Source organism: Triplophysa rosa, linkage group LG17, assembly GCF_024868665.1.
Source record: "Triplophysa rosa linkage group LG17, Trosa_1v2, whole genome shotgun sequence".
Classification (NCBI taxonomy): domain Eukaryota; kingdom Metazoa; phylum Chordata; class Actinopteri; order Cypriniformes; family Nemacheilidae; genus Triplophysa; species Triplophysa rosa.
Genome location: NC_079906.1, coordinates 13,984,422 through 14,009,088, shown reverse-complemented (window position 1 = coordinate 14,009,088; position 24,667 = coordinate 13,984,422). Strand labels below are relative to the sequence as shown.

Here is a 24,667-nt window from a genome sequence, read left to right as displayed (position 1 = left end):
GGGATTTGACTATTATGGGTGAATAAATAAAGTGATGCTTTAATTTATGATTTGCACTGTACAATGTTTGGGCAAACAGGACAGTCTTATGTCAGGTGATGCAACTGAAGTCACACGCTCCATGCGCATCTATTCAAGTGGCAACTAGGCAGGCACCCATGTTTGACAATAATCAGTTGTGTGATCTGACATGCGTGTGCCACCGCAGTCCATTCATGCCTCCAGCGCATAATCCCCAGTACACGTACAAACACGCGCTGGGCGAATGAGTCAGAATCATATGATCTGCTGTTGCTATAGCAACAGATCCCAGCAGTGGGCCCTGGCGAGGTGAGTCACATGAGAAGGGTGAAGAACACCATCCCAAAGAGCTAGAGCCTCGTGATTCACGCACACAAACACACGCTGCGGGGCCGAGGATGCTCCTGCGTGCCCAGGTCTACAGGCTTCAACGCTGGGAGGGAATAGCTACTTCAGACCTATTTTTAGATGCATTTGTGCACGTTTGTACGCAGAACCCCAGTGTCATAGATATCTGTTTATATCCTCATTGTGCCATAGCAGAGCTTTTTTAGATATGTCTGATTGCCGATATTTAGGCATGAAATTTAGGCCATGAGATTAACTCAGCAAACACAAAACCTAGTTAACTCACAATTTTTTCCACTTCAATTCAAACTTTTTACATTTAAATTCCACCAAAAATAATTAGCTTGGATTTGTTCTAGTTTTGTGCAAAATTTAAGTTAACCAGATAAACTGTGTCAAATGTATCATCTTTAATAACAGTCAATAAGCTTGCTGGAAACTGAACATCTCACGTATATACATGACATCATTGCACATTTTTACTCAAAAAGGAGCAGTTTATGTTTAACATCATGAAAGCAGATAAGCAAGTATTTCCAGCCGCCTCCATACACAAAGCTTGCCCCTTAAAATCTTTGTGTTTGACATCCACATTACTGTGCCACATCTGCTGAGGTGAGCCAAGCACACAAGCTCGCACACATACACAAACAAACACATATCCGGCTTATTTGCTACCTGTTTGTTGTTCCAGAGACCAGACAGTAGCTGCAGATGAACACTTTGTTTGGGCACTGATATTTCTCCCAGGAGACAAAACATTTAGTTTACCCTGTAAACACAGACTTATATAAGTGTGAACCGCTCACTGACGCAATGATTTTCATAATACGACAATACTACCCAGTCCTAACCTAACCATTACATTAGTCTGTTGACATTATTAGATTTAAAGCCTAACAGGATTGGGCCGAGTTTAAGTGGTACAACTATCCTCCATGCTGCAAAATTTTAGCCGTCGTGAATGTAACTTTAATTTGACCGTGTCATTATATGTGACACTTCTGCATTTATTTATTGAAGGCATGCATTTTATCTTATCTTGACAAGACTAAAGACTTGTGAACAATAGCACGGTTTCGAAATACAACTGCTGACAGACATTAATCAGCCATACGTGATATCCATCTCAATCTGCACTAGAAAATTGAAAAGAAACGCAATTGATTCACACCAAAAATCAAGGACAGTATAAACCCCCCATGTCAAGAAGAAGAATGAGGGATCCGCAGGTGTGAAAAAATAGCCACCCTGATAGCAGGCACTATTTTTCTTATAGAGGGAAAGGATCAATAGAGCTTCAGATTTTAGACAGTGTCATCTCTCACTGCTTGATGGGTTAATACTGGAATGCATTGATCTGAAATGTGGGAAACAACATAACTATAGATACGTAGCCTCGTGCTTTTAAGTCTGGATAGTATATTGTGCAAGAGGTAAGCACAGCACGGTGCAATCACAAAAGGCGATTTCATCAGAATTTGTATGGAATGCGCAAATTACGCGTCTGCTGACGTACGAGCGAGTTCGTGACTCACGCGCACACCTATAATCATCGCGCTCTCTACCAATCGTGTAAGAAGAAGTAAGTTGCGCTCTGAATTTTAACCGCTGGAGGACAAATCAAAGAGTGGGTTGTAAGAAGTCTTACAGCGGACAACGCCCACCGATGTGTCTGTCTGACCCCAAAGTTACTATTTTGGGCTTTTGAAGAATACCCAATAGTGCGCGGTGGGCTTTGCGTCAGGCAGCGCACTGACTCGCTCTGCGCATTTCTGGACAAGTTCAGTCGTGAGCGCGGAAACAAGACAACAAGAAAACGTTAGATTGATGGTGCTGGTTATTTTCACTCCTCGAGACATTTATGAGCACATTTGATCTAATTCTTCGACATCAAGTAAGGTGAGTGCGCACGCATTTGTATTACATCCTTTGTAAAGGCAGTTGATTTAATATTGAGAACGTTTTGCTTGATTTAGATAATGATATAATCTCATTCGTGTTTGGTCTTCAAGAGAATTGTGTCTTCAGAGTATTTTGAAGCCTTTACAATCACCATTCGCGAGATTTTTGTATCGATTGTTGCGTTGTGCCAGTTTATTTCGTATTCCGATCATGCATAGCGCGTTTTATCAGCCTGCATGCGCCTCTTATCGATACCCGACGACAGTAATTTCAGGTACATTGTGGGTTATATACGGCTTGCGTCGTTTCATATCATGCGCGGATAGCGGTGACACAAATATTTGACCTTGAGGATGCTGCACGACACGTGGTACCCCGTTAAAAACAATTAAACAGAGTCCACGTGTTTGTGTTTTTAAACTTACGTGAACATGTTGCTCGTGTCTGTTAGTATTGAAATATGAGTAAATTTGAGAAGATTAACGGCATCCTTATTCTCCATGACTGCAGTAAGGCGCATCCTCAGGTGATGCTCGAGCTGTGGAGAGTTAGTCGAAATAGAAACTTGACGGGATATTTAAATTAATTTCATTACACAAGGCTACTTTCTTTACTATTGAACGTGAAATAACCAAGACTAATATGTAAACACAAAAGTAAAAGTGTGGATAAACCTAACTTAAACATTTAGTAATGGAAGTTTGCATCAAGACTATAGTGAATGCAGGTCTTCCATGGCCTTAAAGGGATAGTACACCAAAAATGAACATTTTGTCATCATCCTCATGTCATTTTAAACCTGTATGGCTGATTGTCTTCTGCAGAACACAAAAGATATTTTGAACAATGTTGGTAACCAAACCCATTAATTTCATTGTTTTTGTTTCCATATAAGTGAATGGGTTCCACCGTTGTTCAGTTACCAATATTCTTCAGCATATCTTCTTTTGGGTTTTACAGAAGAAAGTCATACAGTTTTTAAATGACAAGAGGGTGTAAACGATGACAGCATTTTCATTTTGGGGTGAACTATACCTTTAACTTCAGCAGTAGATTATGACTGACAATGTTGGCTTATAATTAAATACAACTAAACTGTTCTAGGATATATAAGATGAGTCAGAATTCCCATCTGCAGTCACATGCAGTCACATCATTTTTGATGTGCTTCATTTTCTGAACATGAAGTGTAGACATTGCTTGTTTAATATGAAATCAGTTGTGACCCACCCCATGTGTTCAAGGATTTGACTACATGTGATTCACTGATGGATGCGTTTCTTATCAAACCAGATCTCTTCTCTGGTTCAAATACTAGAGAGATGAGCTGTCACTCACTGAAATAGAGAGCATGCAGGTTCACAAGAAGCAGAGATGTGAGAATTTCATCATGCTCCATTGCTTAGCAACCCAGTCAGTAAAATACTTGCATTTCCCATTATGATGTTTCATTGAACCAACAGGATATTTAGCTCTGGGTAGTGTTACTGCCAAGAGAAGCCCTAGCTATGCTCTGATCACCACATTTTATATTCTTGGTAAAAAAATGATGAAAATTAATTAACAAGTGAGGTTAAGGTTTGTGTGTTTATAATCCTGGCTGCTCAGGCTTCCTTAGCATCAGCTGACCATGCATTTTTTAAATAACGTGACCCAGTGTGTGAAAACCCAGCTTGAGTCATTTTTTGTGATTTATGGTTTTCTACATAAACTCATTCTACGTGTAAAGAGCATTCTGTGAAAACATAACCTTGAAATCTTCAATATTGACTGAGTAAGGCCACGTCAAAGATTGAAATCCTAGTGAATTTAATGGTTGAAACCAAACTTTGACGCAATGGAGCTATATAGGTTTTGAGACTTTAGCCTGGTGTTCACAGACTGGGTCACATTCCGAATGATCCGCATTCATAGAGTTAATGCATAGCAATCAGATTCTGTTTTCTCCTCACTGAAATATAATCCCGTCCATAATAATAATAATGACGCAAATCCTGCGTCCCGGACAGGCTGCACTTGAACACAAAATTTCACATTGAGTGCAAAAGTTCAATGTGTGATGTTTTTTTTTTTGATGGTCATCAAAATTACATCATTGACCACATCATAAAATCAATGCACATGCTACTAATTTGATGTAGTAGCTACTAGCCGAATCTGGTTGATTTTGTTCTCCCCATATAGTCCACCATGTATATTTTAGCCAATCTGGAATGCAGTGTGTGGTTGTCATGGGTGATGGGTGGGCATCGCCTAGCAACACAGCATCATCGCTCTGTGTCCTCTTGTGTTCGAGATAAGCCGTATAGATTTTTTCAGTGGCTAAGGCTGCTTCTCATTACCAAAGATAAACAGAGGTGAGAAGAGCAAAGCTGTGCCATTGTCTGTACATTCTGCAGTCATTCGCAGCTCTTTCATCACCTCTGCCATAAGTAAAAAGCGTGTATTATCTGTTGAAAAGCTACATGACTTGCATACTTTAGTGGCTGCTTCTGTTTTAAGTAGTGTTTAATATAATTTCATAGTTAAGACTAAACAGTCCTTTCTAATGTTTACATGTTTTGTCTATCAAGATAATATTTACAAATAAACACAACATTTGTTACATTTAAAGCCTAAATACCATCTCCATGAGTAAAGAGCTAAAACTTGGGGAGATGGAACCGGAAGTGCTAAAATGCTTACTCTCTTCTGAGGTTTACATACAAAAATGCATCATCTCTGCGGTACTCTATGGGCTGGTTAAGCCTGACTTCACGCACCACCATATATGGAATGTCATATACCGTTTCCGGGTCCAAACGCTCAATAAGATGCTATAGGCAAACAACAACAAAATTCTAATATACGCTCATGGCGAGCTGTAAATATCAGAAAACCGCGATCCTAACCTTTATCTTCATAACGAAATCCCACACGGCCAGTCAGTGATTTATTTTTCATAATATATTCAAATATTGATGTCGGAGATTCCGTGAGCCTGGTGACTATAGTGTATACTTTGAGTTAATACATGTTTCGCTTAAATATGCTGTTGTATGAGTAAACAGTGCTTATAAACTGCTGTTTAAGCTGTAGCCCCGCTTGAAATTAATAGATGCTTGGACCCAAAAACGGCATTCCTCACATCACCACTTTAACAAGCCAATACTCTTTAAAAAGCTTCCCAGTGTGAGACCTCAAGAAACTGAATGATAAAAAGCCAAGAGAATGATTTTGTCAATTCTAGTCAAAGGGTGACTACTATTTAGCAGATGCTAAATATAACCGTTTTTTTTTTAGATGCTTTAAGTCATAGCATAATTCTAATAGTTACAATTGTTCTACTCCACAGTTTTTTTTAAGAGTTTACTAAAAAGTGGAAAAAATCTAAATCAAGAATGATTCGATGTTTCCAACCTTTTGACTAGTACTATGTGGCCCGTTGGTCATATTTTATCCTCTTTGCTCTTTCCACAGGAGCACAAGTCTTCATTCTCAACGCCTGTTTTTCCTAACCTAAAGGGCAGCTGTTGTGTCCTCTATACACTGCCCTGATCTCCTTTCACACCTTTAATTGTCAGGACCACTGCAACACGGCACAACCATGCCTAAAGGCAGCAAAGTGACTCAGCGCGAGCACAGTAATGAGCATGTCACAGAGTCTGTGGCCGACCTTCTGGCTCTGGAGGCTCCCATGGACTACAAGAGCAGCCAGATGAGCATGAACATGGCAGGAGGAGGTCCTCCGCCCATAGGCAAACCAGACATCTCTCCAGACCTGGAGGATGGTCGTCCTGCCTGGAACAGTAAGCTGCAGTATATCCTGGCTCAGGTGGGCTTTTCGGTGGGCCTGGGCAACGTGTGGCGTTTTCCTTACCTTTGCCAGAAGAATGGAGGAGGTGAGTATCTGTTGGCTGGAAATCAAATCTCTTGATTTGTTTAAGAGGTTGCAGTACGTCTCTGGTCTTCTTGAATGAAGTTTATTGTGAAGATCTTGTGGGCTGTGGAAAATGAGAGTATTGAGAATATTGAACCACAGATTAGTTAGGAATTGAGGGTTGACTAGTTTTTCATTTTATTTAGTTCTTTAGTTTTTTTTAAGGCAATGCTTCAGTTACTATGCTGACAGCGTGATGCGTTTGTGCTGTTTAACAATAAACCGTAAAATGGTTTTACAACTTCAGTTTGCTATTATTGCTTCGCGTCGGGTCCTGATCACACTGTCTGGGCTTATTTCGCGATAACAGCCGGCTGCTGGTACATTATCCCGCTTATGACACGGCTACACTTGCCACATGAGAAAAAAACTGAACATAAAATGTGAATTTGAAATATTTTATTAGCTCATTTTTACCGAATGCAGACCTTCCATGGGGAAAAGCCGTTTAGTTTCGGTTTTAAAGGAAGAAACGACATTCAAACATCACGAACAGGCAAATTGGTTGAATCATTTGTAAATATAATGTCATGTTATTAAAAGACATATTTATAATTAATTTTTGTGTAATACTAAACTGCCCCTCTCAAAATGATTTGCAGCATCCGTGTTACAGGGTGTTATTAGTTTTGAGCGGTTGCTATTTGAAAATAACAACCCTTGGAATGTTGCGACTGGCCAATCAGAATCAAGCATTCAAATGAGCCGTGTAATATGTAAAATATAAATAAACCATTATTTATGAAAAACTCTGATAGTTGTTATATGAAAGAGTAAGATGACACTTTAATAAGACCACCATATGTTGTCCCTGCTTGTCTAGCAACTATGGATATTTCTCAGGGGACCGTGTTTTCTTTCATGCACCCCCACCGTCTCCATCTTCTGTTTCATCTCTCTGTCCGTTTCTTTCTCTTCTGTGCAAAATCTGCTATTTCCTTTTTATTTGTCGCATACATTTAAAAACCCCGACACAAAGCCCCCACAATGCAACATCGGACATTCTGCAATCAAAATAATAGTGGGTACATCTCAGTCCTAACCCAGATCTGCTCTCTGATCATCTGTGTCTCTGATTACACTTATAACCTCCCAGGAGGATGGGTTTGTGGTCACCCGCCTGCACTGTGAGTTTATTGTCTATGGATACGGTTATTTTCGGAGTGTTCTTTGAATTTAAACATAGGCCGGCGAATAAAATGAGGGTGTAGCTGCTCAGCGCAGACTAAACTCTTCGTCACCATGGAGCTATAGCTTGACGTCAAGGCCTAGCATCATGACTTGCTGTTTTATTGTGTTGTGCAAGGCCTCTGTCCGTTCGTTCATGCTAACATAGCACCTGGATATTGGACAATTTGGAAATACAAAATGCAATCAAAGCACTATGTAAGCTTTTTTGCACTTTTATGTTTTAAGTCCTGATATACTAATTGACTAAATTATGTAGGTTTATTTAGACAAACTAAACTAAACTATAATAATAATAATAATACAAATTAAGATTATATTTTACTGTTAAAATATATTATATAGCTGTTTTTTATCCCATTTAGGCCTACTAGCACATCAAATTAGTTAAACATAAATAGAAAAGAATATACTCAAAATATTGATTTTAAAAAGCCATAACCACTGATCCAAGTAGATTGCAGTTACAAATAAAAATCACCAGTAAAGTCAGCTGGACTACTTTTGCATTATTTTGACATAAATTAATGTTCTGTTCTCTTTATTTTTAACTCCATTTATCACGCAGCAGTGTTATCTGACAAATGCCATGTAATTTTATCACAATATCACGGTTTATAAAGTGAGGTCAATCTGTGGTTTGTTTACTTGTTTGTTATGGAAGCTGTTGCATTAAATAGCATCACACTTTTGACAATGAACTTCAGAAAGAACTCTATTTTATGAAACCTTTAACTTAAAAACTTGTTTCCTGACCGTCTTATGTTTTTGAGAGCTTCTCTTTGGATAAATGCATCAAAAACAAATGTAAATGTTTGTGAATATTTATGTATAAATAAATAAAGGTTGATTGAAATCTCAGTATAGGAAATTACTTTCCTATTACCTCCAAGTATATATATGTGTATAACAAGGCACGTTAAGACTCTAAATGAAAAAAACTTCTCTGCAGTAGCTTGATTGATGTTGGCCTATTGATCGTTGCATCCTTGTCTGTTCAATAGGTGCCTACCTTGTTCCATACTTCATCCTCCTTATCCTTATTGGCATCCCGCTGTTCTTCTTGGAGCTGGCGGTTGGCCAAAGGATCCGTCGCGGGAGCATCGGCGTGTGGAATTACGTTTATCCACGACTCGGTGGTATTGGAGTGTCCAGCCTGATGGTGAGTGAATGACAAAAGTACATTTAAGCATTTAGCATTATGCTTTTATCTATGTAAAACAAATGGTCCAAATGTGCAAATTAATATAGTTTGCAGTCAAGTGTGAAAGTGCATTTGACGTTTACAAATACAGCAGATTTGCTATACTTGCTAATCTATGTAATTAGCTTGCCAATTTCTTCACTTAAAAATCCATAAAAAATTACACTGACTTACCTATTAGTAGTAGGAAAAACAAGTCGACATGTAGTTATGAGTAATATAAATACAGTACTATGTGTTCACTGTAGCAACTTTCCACATCTGGTTCATGTCAGCACAAACTGGGTGATTGATGGTGTTTGAGATTCTAGTTCAGGTGCTAATGAATTAAAAAAGGGTCCTAACAAAATGAAGAGCTGTCAACATTAATATTAGCGACTTCATCACATGCCCTCCAGAACCATTTGCATTTTTCACTTGCATCCTTTAGTTGTGATAAAGGACTTTATGGAATCATCATTTGTTTTATGATTCACTGACCTAAATGTGCTTATCCACCAAGTATTCTGTGCTGAGTCATTCATTACAAGTTACTCTTCTCAGATCAGCCTAAAGCGGACAGAGTCACGGTCTATTACATGGGGTTTGAACTGAAAAAATAGCTCCTGCTGAATATTAGACTTATTTATTTTCAGTTCCACCTCCACCTGAACTTTGTTTAATTTCCTAGCTGACATTTGGAGAGATTTGGACAAATTTTTGCAAGTCCGCAAGCATATAAGGCCTTTTGGGAGGATACCATGAGCTGATGCACCAGCGCAGAAACCTGGTATAGCATGAATGCTGTTTCATCAGCAATTTCTTGGGAATAGCTTTCTTATTAGTTATAGTCATATACAATATAAATATACAGCGTTAGAGTCCAAACATCTAAGACGATTAGAAAAAATGATATTCTCTTTTTCATTTAATAATTGAATAAACAAATGTCTTAATACTTCATATATTTGCCTTTTGCTTTTTGACAGCATGCACTCAAACTGACATATACCGGCTTGTGTGTCTCAATGGAGTCAGGAAGATCTGAACTATTTGAACATATTTATTTTACTTTTTAATGCTTTATTTACAGGTTTAAAGAAAATCACAAGGTCTCAGATGTTTGCACCCCTATTATATACTACAAAGAGTCAGCATGAAATATAAACAAATTTGAAGAAGCATGCACTGATAAAACATGTAAAGAAAGCTGTTTTGGTACCATGGGCCAAATAAAGTGACTGTGGAGAAACACTCTGCTGCAGCTGCAGCTATTTATACCCATGAAGCTAGAGCCGTGTAGGTCGCAGGAAGAATGTGCTTGAATTATTCACTAACTTGATGTGCTGTGGACCTGTGTGACGTAGACCAGCACCATCACTGGCCTGTTTCACAGACTTCAGGGATAAAGTGAGGGATAGATTTGCTGCCAACAGGCACACTGCTAAACCCTGAACACTCATTGGCATTCTGCTGTTTAATGTGACATGTATTCGTCTTCTTTTGTTTTGCTTCTATTTTAAACAGGATAAAAGTGCTAGTAAGGCTATTGAGTTTTAGGAGATCATGTACAGTATCAGACGAGACTTGGTCTGACTTGTGCCAGACTTTTAAGGATCAGCATAAAGTCTGATGCAAAGAGGTATAATTGAGGGAAGTGCTGCCATCTCTGCTTTATGGGCACTTAAATTTGTTTTTTAACCAATCACCTTAGCCGTAACAATCATGTGACTGATCATTCTACATTACAATCTATTTCAAGCACTAGTGCAACATTTGTTTTAGGTACTTGCAAGATTTTTTATTTTATTAGAATACACGGCTGTTTTTAAATAGAAAGTACTAGTGAAATTCTTTGAATCAAAAAAAAACTTTTGAACATCTTTCATGGTGATTATTCATTGAGAATAAAGGAAGGACCCTACACTCCTAGGGCTGGGCTTTGCATAGTGATGTCTCCATTTTAAAGGGACAGTTCACCCAAAATGAAAGTTCTGTCTTCATTCACTCACCCTCAAGCTGTTCCAAATGTATAAATGTCTTTGTTCTGATGAACACAGAGACAGATTTGGAAGAAAGCTTGTAACCAAACAATTCTTGGCCACCATTGACTACCGTAGTAGAAAAATTGCTTTATACATTTCTTTGTTCTGTTCAAACACAAAAAGAAGATAGTTTGAGGAATGTAGGACAGCAAACATTTCTGGGGCACTTTAAACTACTATTGTAATTTTTCCTACTATGGTAGTCAATGGTGGCTAAGAACTGTTTGTTTACAAGCATTCTTCCATATATATTTCTCTGTGCTCATCAGAACAAAGAAATGTACACAGATTTAGAACGGCTTGAATGTGAGTAAATGACAGCATTTTTATTTTGGGGTACTGTCCCTTTAAATGTTTGTTCTTATAAACTAAACTTATGCAGTTTGTGCTTGTTTTCTTTCATATCATCTTCTCATTCCGCAGGTGTGTGGTTTCGTGGGTCTGTACTATAACGTGATTATCGCCTGGAGCATCTTCTACTTCTTTCAGTCGTTTCAGTACCCCTTACCCTGGAGTGACTGTCCCATCAGAATAAATGGCAGCCAAGCCAGTGAGAATACTGCAATTACATCGTCACATTTTCTGTAATGCTTCATAAGCTGTGTTGTCCAGGGCATGTTGTGTGTTTGAGGCATCCCAGCTTGCCTTGCGATAGTGAATGTCCAGAGAATAAACAGATCCAAACAGAGAGCTGCACTAAGTCTGACAAGTGACTAGTGAAGCTGTTGCACATCTAAAAAACAAAGGTTAAGTGAACACAGAATGTAAAAAAAATGTCTGCAGTTGACATCGACTTTCAACAAAATCTAAATCTGTACCACGCATAGTAAATAAAAATGAGCAATGCACGGGAGTTATTTAGTACAGTTGCTCTGCATGCGTTGAACAATATCTATATTTCCACACAACTGATCTGTAGATCTCATATAAACAGTATAAATTAATAAAGAGATAGATATTTACCCAATGTACCTTATTTTCTGTTAGTTGTGGAACCCGAGTGTGAGAAGAGCTCAGCGACCACATACTTCTGGTACCGCGAGACCCTGAATATCACCAGCACAATTGCAGACAGTGGGGGTCTGAACTGGAGGATGACTCTATCGCTGCTGGCTGCCTGGTTTATTGTCTGTTTGGCTGTTATAAAGGGCATTCAGTCTTCTGGGAAGGTAAGGCAGACCTGGAACTGCATGAGTAATGTAATGAGATTCACTCGAGTCAATTGAACTGGGAAATACATCCATTTTTAGAACGTCTCTCTGCAGATGCTGCATTAATTAAATGCATTTTCACAGTTAGACAATTACGATGGGTAATCAAGATTATTTTCTTTTCAAACAGAAAGTTTGTTTGTGCCTGAATCTAATTCACAATGTGATAGTACTGCTAATTTTAACCAACATGTTTAATGGTGAACATGAAAATGTGCTGCATAGCACCTGTAGGGAATGGCCCAAATGTGAATCTTGCACAGAAATATACATTTGCATAAATTAATCTCTTTCTTTTCAGGCCAGCATGAGCCAAACACCACCTATTCAGATCAAACTACAAACAATAGATCCTCTTAACTCTGTTACATTGTGTGTTCGCCAGGTGATGTACTTCAGCTCTCTGTTTCCATATGTGGTGCTCTTCTGTTTCCTGGTGAGGGGGATGTTTCTTAAAGGAGCGGTAGATGGCATCGCTCACATGTTCACGCCCAAGGTAGGTCGAGTGTGTGCACACGCTCTTAAAGACACATGCACGCTGTCCAGATGACTTAGGATTTATTCTTTTGGAAGCTAGGGGAGACATTTTGGGCAGCGCAAGGAAAGCTTTAATATTTGAGAGTATTTTGACAATCATTTCTGCAGCTGAATGTAGCGTGTGTATGCTTAGGTGGTAGACTCCCCCTAGTGGTGAAGATGCTGTATGTATTCAACTTTGACAAATAATATGAATAAATACTGATACATTTTTAATATATTGATCAATATTATTTAAATGGTAAACAATGAAATAGTTCATGTGAAATATTTATTATAATAAATAACATTAACATAATAATGATTCATTATGTGTTATTAATTCATACTTATTTTATAAGTGTCAATGCTTAATATTTATTAAACAGTCTACAAATAGGACTTATGTATTTTAATGTCAAATTAATATATTTACATAACAGAAGGATAATCTTATTTTAATCACATAATAAAAACAAACTGAAGGCCACTGCTGATTAGCATGTCGCTGCTGTCCTTCTATACCTCATAGTTCCATCTTTTGTGATTTTTATTTTTTGCCATTAATTATTATTTTTAGTCACTCTTTATGTTCCTCACTGGGTTTTGCAAATATTTAACGAGTAAAAAGTATAAAAAAGTGCTTCTCAACTTTGACAACACAGTACTGTATGTAATTATTTAAAAAGTAGGCCTACAGTGTTTTTTCCATTTCCTGAAAAACAGTGAATTCGGACATCAGCGATTTCAGATCTACAGCGACGATTTGTTGTGTAATTAAAGGTTGAAAATCAATAAGGTTTTAATTTACCTTCACCTATGTTATAAATCTCTGACCGATGTTTATTTGTAGCTGGAGATCATGTTGGAGCCGCAGGTGTGGCGGGAGGCTGCCACTCAAGTCTTCTTCGCTCTGGGTTTGGGCTTCGGAGGAGTCATCGCCTTCTCCAGCTACAACAAAATAGACAACAACTGTCATTTTGATGCTGTTCTTGTGTCCTTCATCAACTTTATAACCTCTATACTGGCCACACTGGTGGTGTTCGCTGTGCTGGGCTTCAAAGCTAACATCATGAACGAAAAATGTGTGGTCGAGTATGTACGACCATTAAACATATATTTTAATATTATGAAAGGAATTTTTTTTAATAATTATGGATTAGGCTATGACATTTTAAATCCATTCCTGTAGAGGCCATCAAACATCTCATGTCTGTGTTTTGGACCTGTAGGAACGCTGAAAAGATTCTAGGCTACTTGAACTCAAATGTGTTGAGTCCGGATCTCATCCCCCCTCATGTGAACTTCTCCCATCTCACCTCATCGGATTATGCTGAGATGTACGGCGTGATTAAGATCGTCAAGGAAGACAGTTTTGCGCAGCTGGGACTGGAACAGTGTTTGCTGGAGGATGAGCTCAATAAGGCATGTGTTCGGTGTCCCAATAAATGTAATAGGCTATAATCTCAACCTCTCTCAATTGATAGTGATCTGTATTATTTCACATTCTCTCTCGCTCTCTCTGTCTGTCTCCAAAGTCGGTTCAAGGCACTGGATTGGCCTTTATTGCCTTCACAGAGGCCATGACCCACTTCCCAGCTTCTCCATTCTGGTCTGTTATGTTTTTCTTCATGTTAATTAACCTTGGCCTGGGCAGCATGATTGGCACCATGACTGGCATCACCACGCCCATTCTGGATGCCTTTAAAATCCGTAAAGAAATTCTCACAGGTGAGAACTCCTGGGGTTTGTGACACCTTAATAATTCAATATAAACTCACTTCATCAGCATTCTGTGTTTTGGGGTCATTTCTTGGTCAGTCACCATATGTATGAAAATGACTCTGGAAAAACACACGTAACCCGTTCAATATTTCTCTGTATTTTCACAGTGGGCTGCTGTATTGTGGCATTTTTCTGCGGCTTGCTGTTCGTCCAGCGTTCAGGGAACTATTTTGTAGCCATGTTCGATGACTACTCCGCTGGTTTGCCTCTTACCATCGTGGTGGTCTTGGAGAATATATCTGTAGCCTGGATCTATGGCACCAAGAGGTGGGCAAGAACATTTGTTAGGTTACTTCACACTTTCTAAGGAAACAGACTCACCTCACTATGCAATCGATGTGTTACCTTATTTCTGATCATGCATCTGTGTTGGCTCATAATTCGACATGTTGTTTGTTGCCGATCAGATTCATGCAGGATCTAGAAGACATGCTGGGTTTCAGACCTTACGCCGTTTACTTCTACCTGTGGAAGTACGTGTCTCCAGTGTGTCTGCTCATACTGATTTCCGCCACCATTGTGGAGATGGCCATCACCGCTCCAGGATACAACGCATGGGTGCAGGACCTGGTCAGTTGATGTTTACAGAAGTTAAATAAAAAACGTTAGGTTTAAAAAGTTTGGGTGGTTTCAAAAAAGGAGTCATGTAAAATGAAGAAAAAAAAACTCACTCTGTCTCTCTGTCTTCTCAGGCCTCAGAGAGGTTTCAAAGTTATCCTCCTTGGGCACTAGTGATGTGTTTTGCTCTCATTATTGTGGCCATGCTTCCTCTTCCGTTGGTCTTCATCGCTCGTCACTATAACTGGCTCCCCGATGGCTCCAACAAGCTGTCCGTCTCTTACCGCAAAAGCCTGGCAAAGGAGGCCTCTAACCTTGAAGATGAGACCAGGTTTATCCTGGGGAAGAACCCAAGCGAAGCTCCTTCTCCCATGCCCGGTCACCGGGCTTATCTGGGCCCAGGTAGCTCCTCTCCTGTGGAACTCATCACCAACTCTACCTCCATCAGCGGCTATGGCAGCAGTTACCAGACCAACCCTGCTCCGCCCAAATCTGAGTCATGATCCTGCAACCCGCCAACCACAGACTGAGATGAAAAGAGTGAGAAACATACCGAATGAAGAAGGTCTTAGTGTTGGTCACATCTTAACCCAAACCACCCAGTCACAGCATCCATTTGGACTAAAGATGTCGATCTGAAGATAAAAAAAACCCTGGAGTTACCGTATCAGTTGCATGAGTGACTGTAAGATGGTTTATTTGGTAAGCTGGTGAGTTATTTGTCTGAAGGTAATATTCTCATATACAACATCATTTATTTTGTCATGTTAATAGTTCTCACTGTTAAGGTGTTACCAATACTACTACTGAAGAGATGCCATTTTCATTTAAACCCACTTTTAGAGCCATACACAACTCAGAGGGGGCTCAGAGAAACTCAACTTTCACTTATTAATGGATATTCGAGTGTCACTGTTAAATACAGACCACCTGACAGTAGAGCGGATCCATAGCTGTGATTTCTGTTACTGACTGAAGCGTATGTTCAGTGTTGTAGAGTTTACAGATTTTGCACTACAGTTTGTCACGTCCACATTTTACCACAAGAGGGCGACATATGTATTTCAAACACAACGCACATTGTCTCAGTGCAGTATCAAATATATACAGTATCATTGTCAGGGTCAGGTCATGTGTAATAACTAGACTTAATAGAGTATATTATACTTGGATGTTTTTTATTTTTTGTAAACTAAACTAATGTGACTGCCTGATGAGAGGAAATGAAGTCGTTTTAAGGATGCAATAAGGGGTTCAGTTTTAGCCAAGTAAACTCCACCAAGCACAATAGCTTACATTTTTTGACCAAAAATGTTATGTAGTTGTCTGCAGTTGCAATAATGGAATTGTTCCTAAAAGGCATTGGCTGGTATTGTAACGAGTCTCTAAGTTGGAAATGTGATGCTTGGTGGAGAATACTCAATGAGTATAACATTATTCCCAATGAAATTGCTCATGAAGACAGCAAGTGTCTGTTTCTGATAGAATGGTATCTAAACCACTGTATTCACAAGTTAGTTTGCTTACAGGGTTTACAAATGCCAATGTTTTATTATTTATGTCAGGTTTACTGCACAGGGAATCATTTGGCCCTTGTTTAACAATGTCCAACAAATCAAGTGGAAAACATGGTCTCCAGATTCCTGCACACCACTGTAAGTGCAAAAACAATTTTAATTCTATCCAAGATTTATCATTTTTATTTATTATTATAAACTCTATCCATTAACAAACTGGACACCATGGAACATACAAATGTTCAAATATTTTTTAAAAGTTAATGTATATTAAACTAATGTAGATCAGTTTTCTCGAGGAACCAAAGTTTAGTCGGTTGGTCTGCGTAATGTGTCGTTCCTTTACGTGTTGTTTAGAGTGAATACAGTGAAGACTGCCTAATGTAAACGTGAACCGCTGCCGTTAAAAGCTCACTGCGTATAATCTATACGTCTAAACAGTACTCTTCTTTTTATCTTAGCCTATGTGCTCCTATTGATACTCTGCTCCCATTGAAAGAGATTCACTTCAGTATTTATTCCAATCAAAATCCATTCAGGGAGCAGAGAGCCGAGGAGGGTACAAGGATACGAATAATAGAGCAGCAGAGGAAATGTGTTCTTTAATGAAACGCTGATGTATAAAACAGCAAAGCGTTTGATCATCCAGCTGCGTGCAGCTTTTGCGTCTGTCACAAAAGGTGCGGAGGTAAAAATAGACACAGACCGGTTACCCAGGGGAACCTGTGGCAGAGACACAGCGCGGCTGCATGGTAATGAGTCCTTGGGTTGGTGGGTGTGGGTTGAGGGAGGCTTCTAGATGGTCCTATAAGCGCTCTCTGGTATCCCTAGCAACCATTTTCATGACAACAAGGGGACATTTTTTTTAAAGCTACTGCCTTTTTGGCCCACACTTAGAACAAGCTGGATCGTAGTGCCATTCTTTGAAATATTCAGGACATTAGAGATATGATGAAGCCATTTTTCCAGAATAGACATTTTACTGTTTAACACAGTCAGACGAGATTGTCAATAGAGCACAGTAACTTTATTAGCATCAGATTTTTACACGCAGTGTGTTTGTTTGTAGTGTGTACTTGTGCAGCGAGCGGTGAAGTATAAAATGTCAATGTTGTTCCTGCAGTAGCACAATATGTTCACGGGGTGTCGCTGTTTTCCGCCGATTAGTGAGTTGAAGGCGTGTCTCTGTGCTCCTGGACTCTGCATTACCGTAGACAAACATGCATTGAGGGCTTTGACCTGTTGCTGCCTCCATATAGAGTACCTCAGAGATGACATAAAGGCCAACTCGGAAGTTAGCGCCGCACTGGTTCCCTCGACCGAAACCCTATGCATTTTTTTGAAGATTGCAAAAAAATCAGTGATTAACTAATGTTCATGTGAGGTTTTGTCTTTCAGAATAAGCTTTACAAATTAATATAACATTTGCCAAACTTTATTAAAAACATGTTCACTGAACATGCTCAGTGAGTGAGATTTGTGTCCATGTTGCATTATTTTTTAGATTTATATGGGGCGATGGAACCGTATTCGCTAAAATGCTAACTCTCTTCCAGGGTTTGCATACAAAAATACGTCATCTCTGCTGTACTCTATTGGATAGAGCAAGACAAGTGAATAGCGGTGTTTTTCTGGACAAAATCAGCCTATTTCAGTGTAATTCCTGACAAAAAAATATTCTCTGACAATACATTTTTGTACAAATTGGTTAATAAATGCAAACGTCAATTGTGCTTTTTTCCAGAAAAAAATGCAGCTCTCCCATTCACTTGTATGCATTTATAAGGCAGTGCCCTCACCAATTTGGTGGCACCAGTGACATAAAACTGGATATGCATGTCTATGTATGGATATGTACCCCTCTCTGAGATGAACATCCCACCCCCTGCTTAGCACAGCTGGTGCCTCTCTTTATCTCATAGACTTATTTAATGATGAGTATGAAGGATATATTGCTTGATTTTTTATTTACCAGTAGGGTTTGTGCACTTTATTTTCTCCTAACAAGAGGTCCCAGAGCTGCACTATATAAGCACAATGTAACACTAGGTCTGCGATGACTTTTGCATTTGGCAAAAACTTTTATCCTAGCAAGTTAAAATGAAAATGGGAATACATGGGTCTTGGCTGGCCTTTACTTATACTGTACATATATATTAAACTCGTTCTAGTGAAATTACAAAATAAAGTTCAACCAAATACAGTAACAATTAGGATATACAATTGCTAACACACAGATGCAATATTAATTGACTTATTAAAATAAATATATCGTTCCAGATTTTAACCCCTCGTAATGAAAGGATGAAATGTTTTTGGGAGTCACCACATCTCATATGCAGATAAAGGTTCCAGTAACACAAAGTGATTCATTGTACTAACTTTGGGCAGCTCAAATGTGTCTTCAATGAATTCAAATGCACCGCATCAGCAAATATTTGGAAAGAATATGACAATTTAAAGTACTGTAGCACAAACACATGGCACAAGTAAACTATCAAAGCACACACTGCTCTCACCAGCAGAAACAAGCAAAATTAAGGACACGCTCATGTTTCTTTCATGCGCTGGACTACACTGTGCTCCTGGCGTTATGTAATGGCATTAATGTATTATTGCACAAAAGCAAAAAATGGCAACATGGCAGTCCACACTGGTTGACCCACCCCACATAACCTTTATAAAATGTTTTGAAGCTGTAAGAAAGAGTCTCATATCCTCATTTGAAAAATATTTAGCAACAGTAGGTAGGCCTACTTTATATGCATGTAAATAAAAAATAAATAAAAATATTACCTTTAATGGGCTGCATTAGTACAAGCCAAGCACAACATTCAGCAGAAGATTTACAAGTATGATCGAAACGTGCATTAGGGAGCATAGGGTGGGAGTTTAAAGTTAAAAACAGCTGACTATGAAATTTTGTTGGGATGCAATGATAACATTATTACATTGAGATCATAAGCACATGTATTAGTCAGAGGTAATGGACTAAGGCAAATACAAAACAGTACATCTTATTATTGTGCATGTTACTTATTATTGTAATGTGCATGTGCTTTGAACTGTAATGTCACACTAGTAAATGAGACATTTTACATAAGGGGTCGTGGCTTTCAAGAGGATGGTGCGATCTTTCCCCTTTTAGAGCTTAAAATTAGTCGCTACGAAACTGCTTAGCTTTAACACATAATTGCAAATGAACTAACAGGGGTTAGTTCACCAAGCGTTGTAGACAATCTAGAATCCATGGCACATGAATCTCAAATTGGCACCTTTTTAATCCTTTTGTTACAGATTTCAGAGCACAGACTTCATTGTAAGAGAGATCATAGTCATTCCTGAACTTAAGCACTTTTAGTTTAATTTTAATAAATATGACTGCAGCTCCGAGACCTCTTTTCATTTCAGTTCGTCCTAGTATAAACGCTAAGCCATTGTTTAGTTGACTGCAACTTTATGAAATGTACACCAAGCATCTCTTCCTTTTCAAGAGGTGCTGGATGCCATAACATAACATATGTGAGCAAAGTGCTATACTGTATATTTATGTACATGTGATTCTGAATAGTATATCTGTAAATATTGGTGTAAATTTTGTTAAATGAATATCAAGAAATATATGAAAGGCAAACAGGTGAATTCTTGTAACACTGATGTGTATGATATTGTTGTACAGTTCAAACGTAGAATATCTGAATATTTTGTACATTGTGTGTATTAGTGTACGTGTTGTGTATGGGGTAGTGTCTGTCGTATCAGGTGTGTAAGCGTGTGTAAAAAAAGCAGTTTTATTTTTGCTATTTTGATGTTGTGAGTCCCTAACTTTCCTCCCATTTAACCCAAGTTTTTGGTTTCGTGGTGAACACGACCCACCAGTTGTTGTCTCGACCTACTGTGTTGGAGTTGCAACGCTCCTTTGTTAAAAGCACTTTACTTTGCTTTTAATGTGAACGTCAGCTTAAATTTGAGAGATTTGACCTTCTGTATGCTCCTTCGGCCTTAGTATCTGCGATGTTCTTGTTTGCTGCTTATCAAAAGTTGAAATGTTCACACACTTTTAGGTTTCGTCTAGATTCAGTGCATTCATTATTAGTAGTGCTAGATTACTGTAAAACACACATAGCAGGGGCATTCCACTCCTTGACTTGAACGTATACAAGTACAAAGGAGGGAGGTCAAAAATAGACTTTTGCACTCTGGAAGTGCTATTTTAATCATTAGAAATATACTTGATGTGAATGTAAATGTATTTTTCATCCCCCAGAGTACTGTAACAATCATTTGTTTGCACCGATGAAACGTGCACTATTACCCTCCGTATGAAGTCTACACTTACGTGCTGTGCTAGTCATAGATTTATAAGCAATATTTTTGCAGGCATTTACTTTGGTTGGATGTTGGATAGAAGGGACTGCTGTTACTCTGAGAATAGCAGCATCAGCGTGCTTCACTGTTGGAGAAGAGCAATGCTCTTATACTTTTGTCAAACCCTATTCTGTTGGGTAAGAGCACATTCAGATCACTAGCCACAGTATACTGTTAGCTACTGTATACGAGGACTATTCTACGGTCTCTTAGTCAATGTCATTGATATTGTACAGTATTTCCGATACACTTGGAAAAAAGCTGAGTTATGAATATTGAATGTGGACCATTATAAAAACAAACAATAAAAAGTTGGTTCACATAGTAAACGTCTCTGATTTCTTCTTTGCATTTTTTAATTCTTTTTCAAAAATACGATTTTACTCTTACTTTAACTAATAATAACAAGTCTGTCTGTAAGTGGCAATGCACGGGTATGAACCCTTTTCCGTAGGTGAAACCGGACAATGTGTATGGAAAGTGGCTGGCTTTTGTAGTGCTGGGTAGGGTGATTGGGGATGAGCTGCAGGTGTGCTGGCTAAAAGTGTGAGAAGTGAGGTGAAGCCTGGCATGTCCGACAGTAACCAATTTATCAAATAAATAAATCTGTAATAAAACTTTTTTTTCTTTAAATCTTAATTAACCTATCTTTCCATTTTTTAAATACACATCTATTTATAAATATACATCTATTTTTATGAAATTATAATTACATTTTTTTATATATTTTATTTCAAATGATGGCTAAAGTGTTGGCTTTTGAGTTGCTAGCCATCTCACTGAATTTAAAAAGATGAACATTGCTATACTGAAACCAAGTACAATTGTAGATTGGTTGCACAGAAGCATAACCTGTCTCTTAGTTACCCAAAAATGAAAATTTGGACATTTATTTGCCATCATGTCATTCAAAATCTCTCTTTATTACTTTCTTCTGAGGAACACAAAAGAAGATATTTTAAGAAATGTCAGTGGTTTTGTGTACAATAGAAGCCTCAATGTTGTTGGGGCACCAACATTCTTCAAAATATCTCTTCATGTGTTTGGAATTAGGGTGAATAATGTCAAAATAATTTTCATTTTTGAGAGCACTATCTACAAAACAAAACCAGAAGTTCACAAGTTCATGGACCTTTCATGGACCTGACGTGTATTTGTTTCCTGTACGTTGTGTGTTTATGGGTTTCTAAATCATAATGCTCTTTAGCTATACACTCTAAAAAAATTGTGCTATATAGCACTAAAAGTGGTTCTTAGCTAGTAATCACAGGTGAACCCCTTTAAGTGCTATATAGAACCATGCTTCAGTGGTTCTTCAGCGGTTCTTTGGGATGACTGAGGTGCTATATAGAACCACTGAAGAACCATACATGGGCTAAAAGGTTCTTTATATGGAAACGGTAGCACCTCAGCCACCCCAAAGAACCTCTGAAGAACCTCTGAAGAACCACTGAAGCACCAAGATGTGGTGCTATATAGCACTAAAAGTGGTCCCCCTATGATTACGAGCAAAGAACCCCTTTTAGTGCTATATAGCACCATTTTTTTTAGAGTGTACTTTGCTGATTTTCCATCCCTGAACAATTTTGTCCTGCACTTCATTTCCTTGCACTTTTTTATCCCTCAGAAAACATTACTGTTGAATTTGAAGTGCATTTAGCATATTAAGTAAATAAGTGCAAAACTGCCTCACCAGAGTGGTCTTTCAAGAGCTTGTTTGGATGCCATCCATGCCACAGGGTCATTGAACAGTTGCACGAAACCAGATTTTACTCGGTTATGTCAGCTATTGGAATGTGATGAAGTCATGTGGCAAAACTAGTGTTATTACCTACTGCGCGAGCAACATCACCCATCTGAGCTGCTGATTCTGTAATGTCAAAGTATGGTTATTTAACAAACACTACTTTGCGACAACAAATTGTAGCATTTTTACCGCACACTGACCTATATCACAGATTGCTGTCTGTATCAAAGGATACGTGTCTGTCCATGGGAAGACACTAGGATTGAAGTAAGTGTTTGTTTTAGGGTGCGTCACGGCGACCTCTAACACTTTCCACTTTACTCTCTCTTTTGATCTATATCCTGTAAACAGACTTTTCCTCCGTCACAGTAGTACGACGCACACTCAACGTCTGTTTCTTTTTCTACTCTCTTTTTCTCACACCCACACAAAAGCAGAGCTATACTGTAGCTTGCGGTGACATTCTTAATTATGGAAGAGGATGTCGAGGTCCTTCAGTAGATGTTTACTTGGACGAGATGCAGCTTCCGTTTTTCCCATCGCTTTCTGCTTGAATTAGAATCAGATCCTCAATTCCACATACAATAAATGTATAAGCAACAAAAAAAAAGCTTTCTATATAGATAACCAAAACATGGCTCGATAAATGAGCCTTGCTACCTCACCATCCGTTGATCTATGGCAAAGATGACTTTTCTGCGTGACTTTTCCATGCGATGACCGTTGGGCCATTGTTTTCTTCAACCCTGGGGATTAATGGTCTTGGGTTGTGTCAATGAAGGAAAATAAGCTAGAGCCAAGAATGCGTGCTAACAATGGTCCCAACACTTCACACTCCTTCATATCTTTTCACACTTTCACAGAAAGCGACAGAAAGAGAGAGACTACTTGATGGTAGTAATAATTAAAATAGCAGGACACAAATTCTCCATCATATGCTATGTAAAATGAATAGAACAATACTCAACCAAGTATCTCAACCAACCCATAAAAGACTAGTAAAAGAGAAAAGTACAAAAGGAAGTAGTATTTGTAAACACGATTTGCAGGTGAAGGTATTTCAGTCTTAGATGTTATATTTTAAGAGATTCACATTTCCTGTGTAAGTACTGCATACAGAGTATATCCTGTTTTTCTGGAACAATTGCACATGTTTTGTGGAAAGCAAACAAGCTATAAACCTTTGAAACAATGTCCATATGGATGTGACGATTTACCATGAGCCAGTTGAAAATCGATCATAATATGTGACGATTCAAGTTGATGTGACGATTCATGTGACGAATGAATCGCAATACACGTTTTGAACAGCAGGGGCCGCTGTGTTTACTGCAAACTTGAAAAACGTGGATATGCTGATATTTCTTACATGTACGAAATCCAAGAAAAGCACAGACAAAGTCTTAGTTTGTTCATATTAAAGAGACATTTGTATTATTCATTTTTTTATTTGATTTGGAATTTGAAATTGTTTAGTTTTGTTATTTGACATAAAATAAGCATTTTGTCTGCCTAGCTAGCTGTAGCTGTAGTGAACGTGCTGTGTATGCTTGAACTGGACTAGTAGCTGTTTGTTAACAAAGGACTATTGAACTTCCTGCACTGGTTTTAAGGTAACTGTTGTTTAAGTAGCTGTTGTTGGCACCTAGCCATCTAGGAATGCCGAGAGGAAGTGGCGCAAGTCTAGAGACCCTGCTGATCTCTCCAAGTATCAATATCATCTTAACTCCTTCGCTACTGATATATCTACAGTCAAAACCAAGTACTTTCAAAACAAAATCCAAACTGCATCCAACCCGCGTCAACTTTTCTCAACTTTCTCCTCTCTTCTCTGTCCCCCTCCACCTCCCGCCAATACCTCACTGAATGCTGATGACTTTGCCAACTTCTTCACTGATAAAGTGGAGACCATCAGCAGGCAATTCTCTACTCAATGCATCCCTGATCTCTCTCTTACCCCTTGCTATCCTCAACTCCCTTCTTTCTCTCCCCTCTGGGAGACTGATGTCTCCAAAATTCTCCTTTCCACCCAGCCTACTACATGTCCCCTCGACCCGATCCCTTCCCACCTCCTACAGGCTATCTCTCCGTCTCTACTGCCTTAACTCGCACACATCATAAACACCTCCATCACCACTGGTACTGTCCCCACCTCATTTAAACAAGCCCTGGTAACACCCTTACTCAAGAAACCAACACTCGACCCCTCAGTGATCAGCAACTACAGACCAATCTCACTCCTGCCATTCCTTTCCAAGGCCCTCGAAAGAGTAGTATTTAACCAACTCTCTACCTATCTCTCACAACACGACCTTCTGTATAGTCAGCAATCTGGCTTCAAGAAAGGACATTCTAC

At 38.7% G+C, this 24,667-nt stretch overlaps 1 protein-coding gene across 1 annotated transcript; it reads left to right on the top strand.

Moving 5' to 3' along the window:
• Positions 1–1,910: 1,910 nt before the first annotated feature.
• On the top strand, positions 1,911–20,914 carry slc6a17 (solute carrier family 6 member 17). Its single transcript, XM_057356256.1, has 12 exons — positions 1,911–2,271; positions 5,734–6,155; positions 8,386–8,543; positions 11,033–11,159; positions 11,597–11,778; positions 12,206–12,316; positions 13,190–13,431; positions 13,569–13,761; positions 13,875–14,067; positions 14,229–14,388; positions 14,529–14,691; positions 14,814–20,914. Exons 2-12 carry the CDS (start codon positions 5,861–5,863, stop codon positions 15,180–15,182), a joined length of 2,193 nt encoding a protein of 730 aa, XP_057212239.1. The 5' UTR covers positions 1,911–2,271; positions 5,734–5,860; the 3' UTR covers positions 15,183–20,914.
• The last annotated feature ends 3,753 nt before the right edge of the window (positions 20,915–24,667 follow it).

Excerpts from the sequence above, each read along its gene's own strand:
- slc6a17 (XM_057356256.1), top strand. The coding sequence starts at position 5,861 with ATGCCTAAAGGCAGCAAAGTGACTCAGCGCGAGCACAGTAATGAGCAT. Across the intron at positions 11,779-12,205 it reads GCATTCAGTCTTCTGGGAAG|GTGATGTACTTCAGCTCTCT; the intron begins GTAAGGCAGACC and ends TGTGTTCGCCAG. Across the intron at positions 14,692-14,813 it reads ACGCATGGGTGCAGGACCTG|GCCTCAGAGAGGTTTCAAAG; the intron begins GTCAGTTGATGT and ends CTGTCTTCTCAG.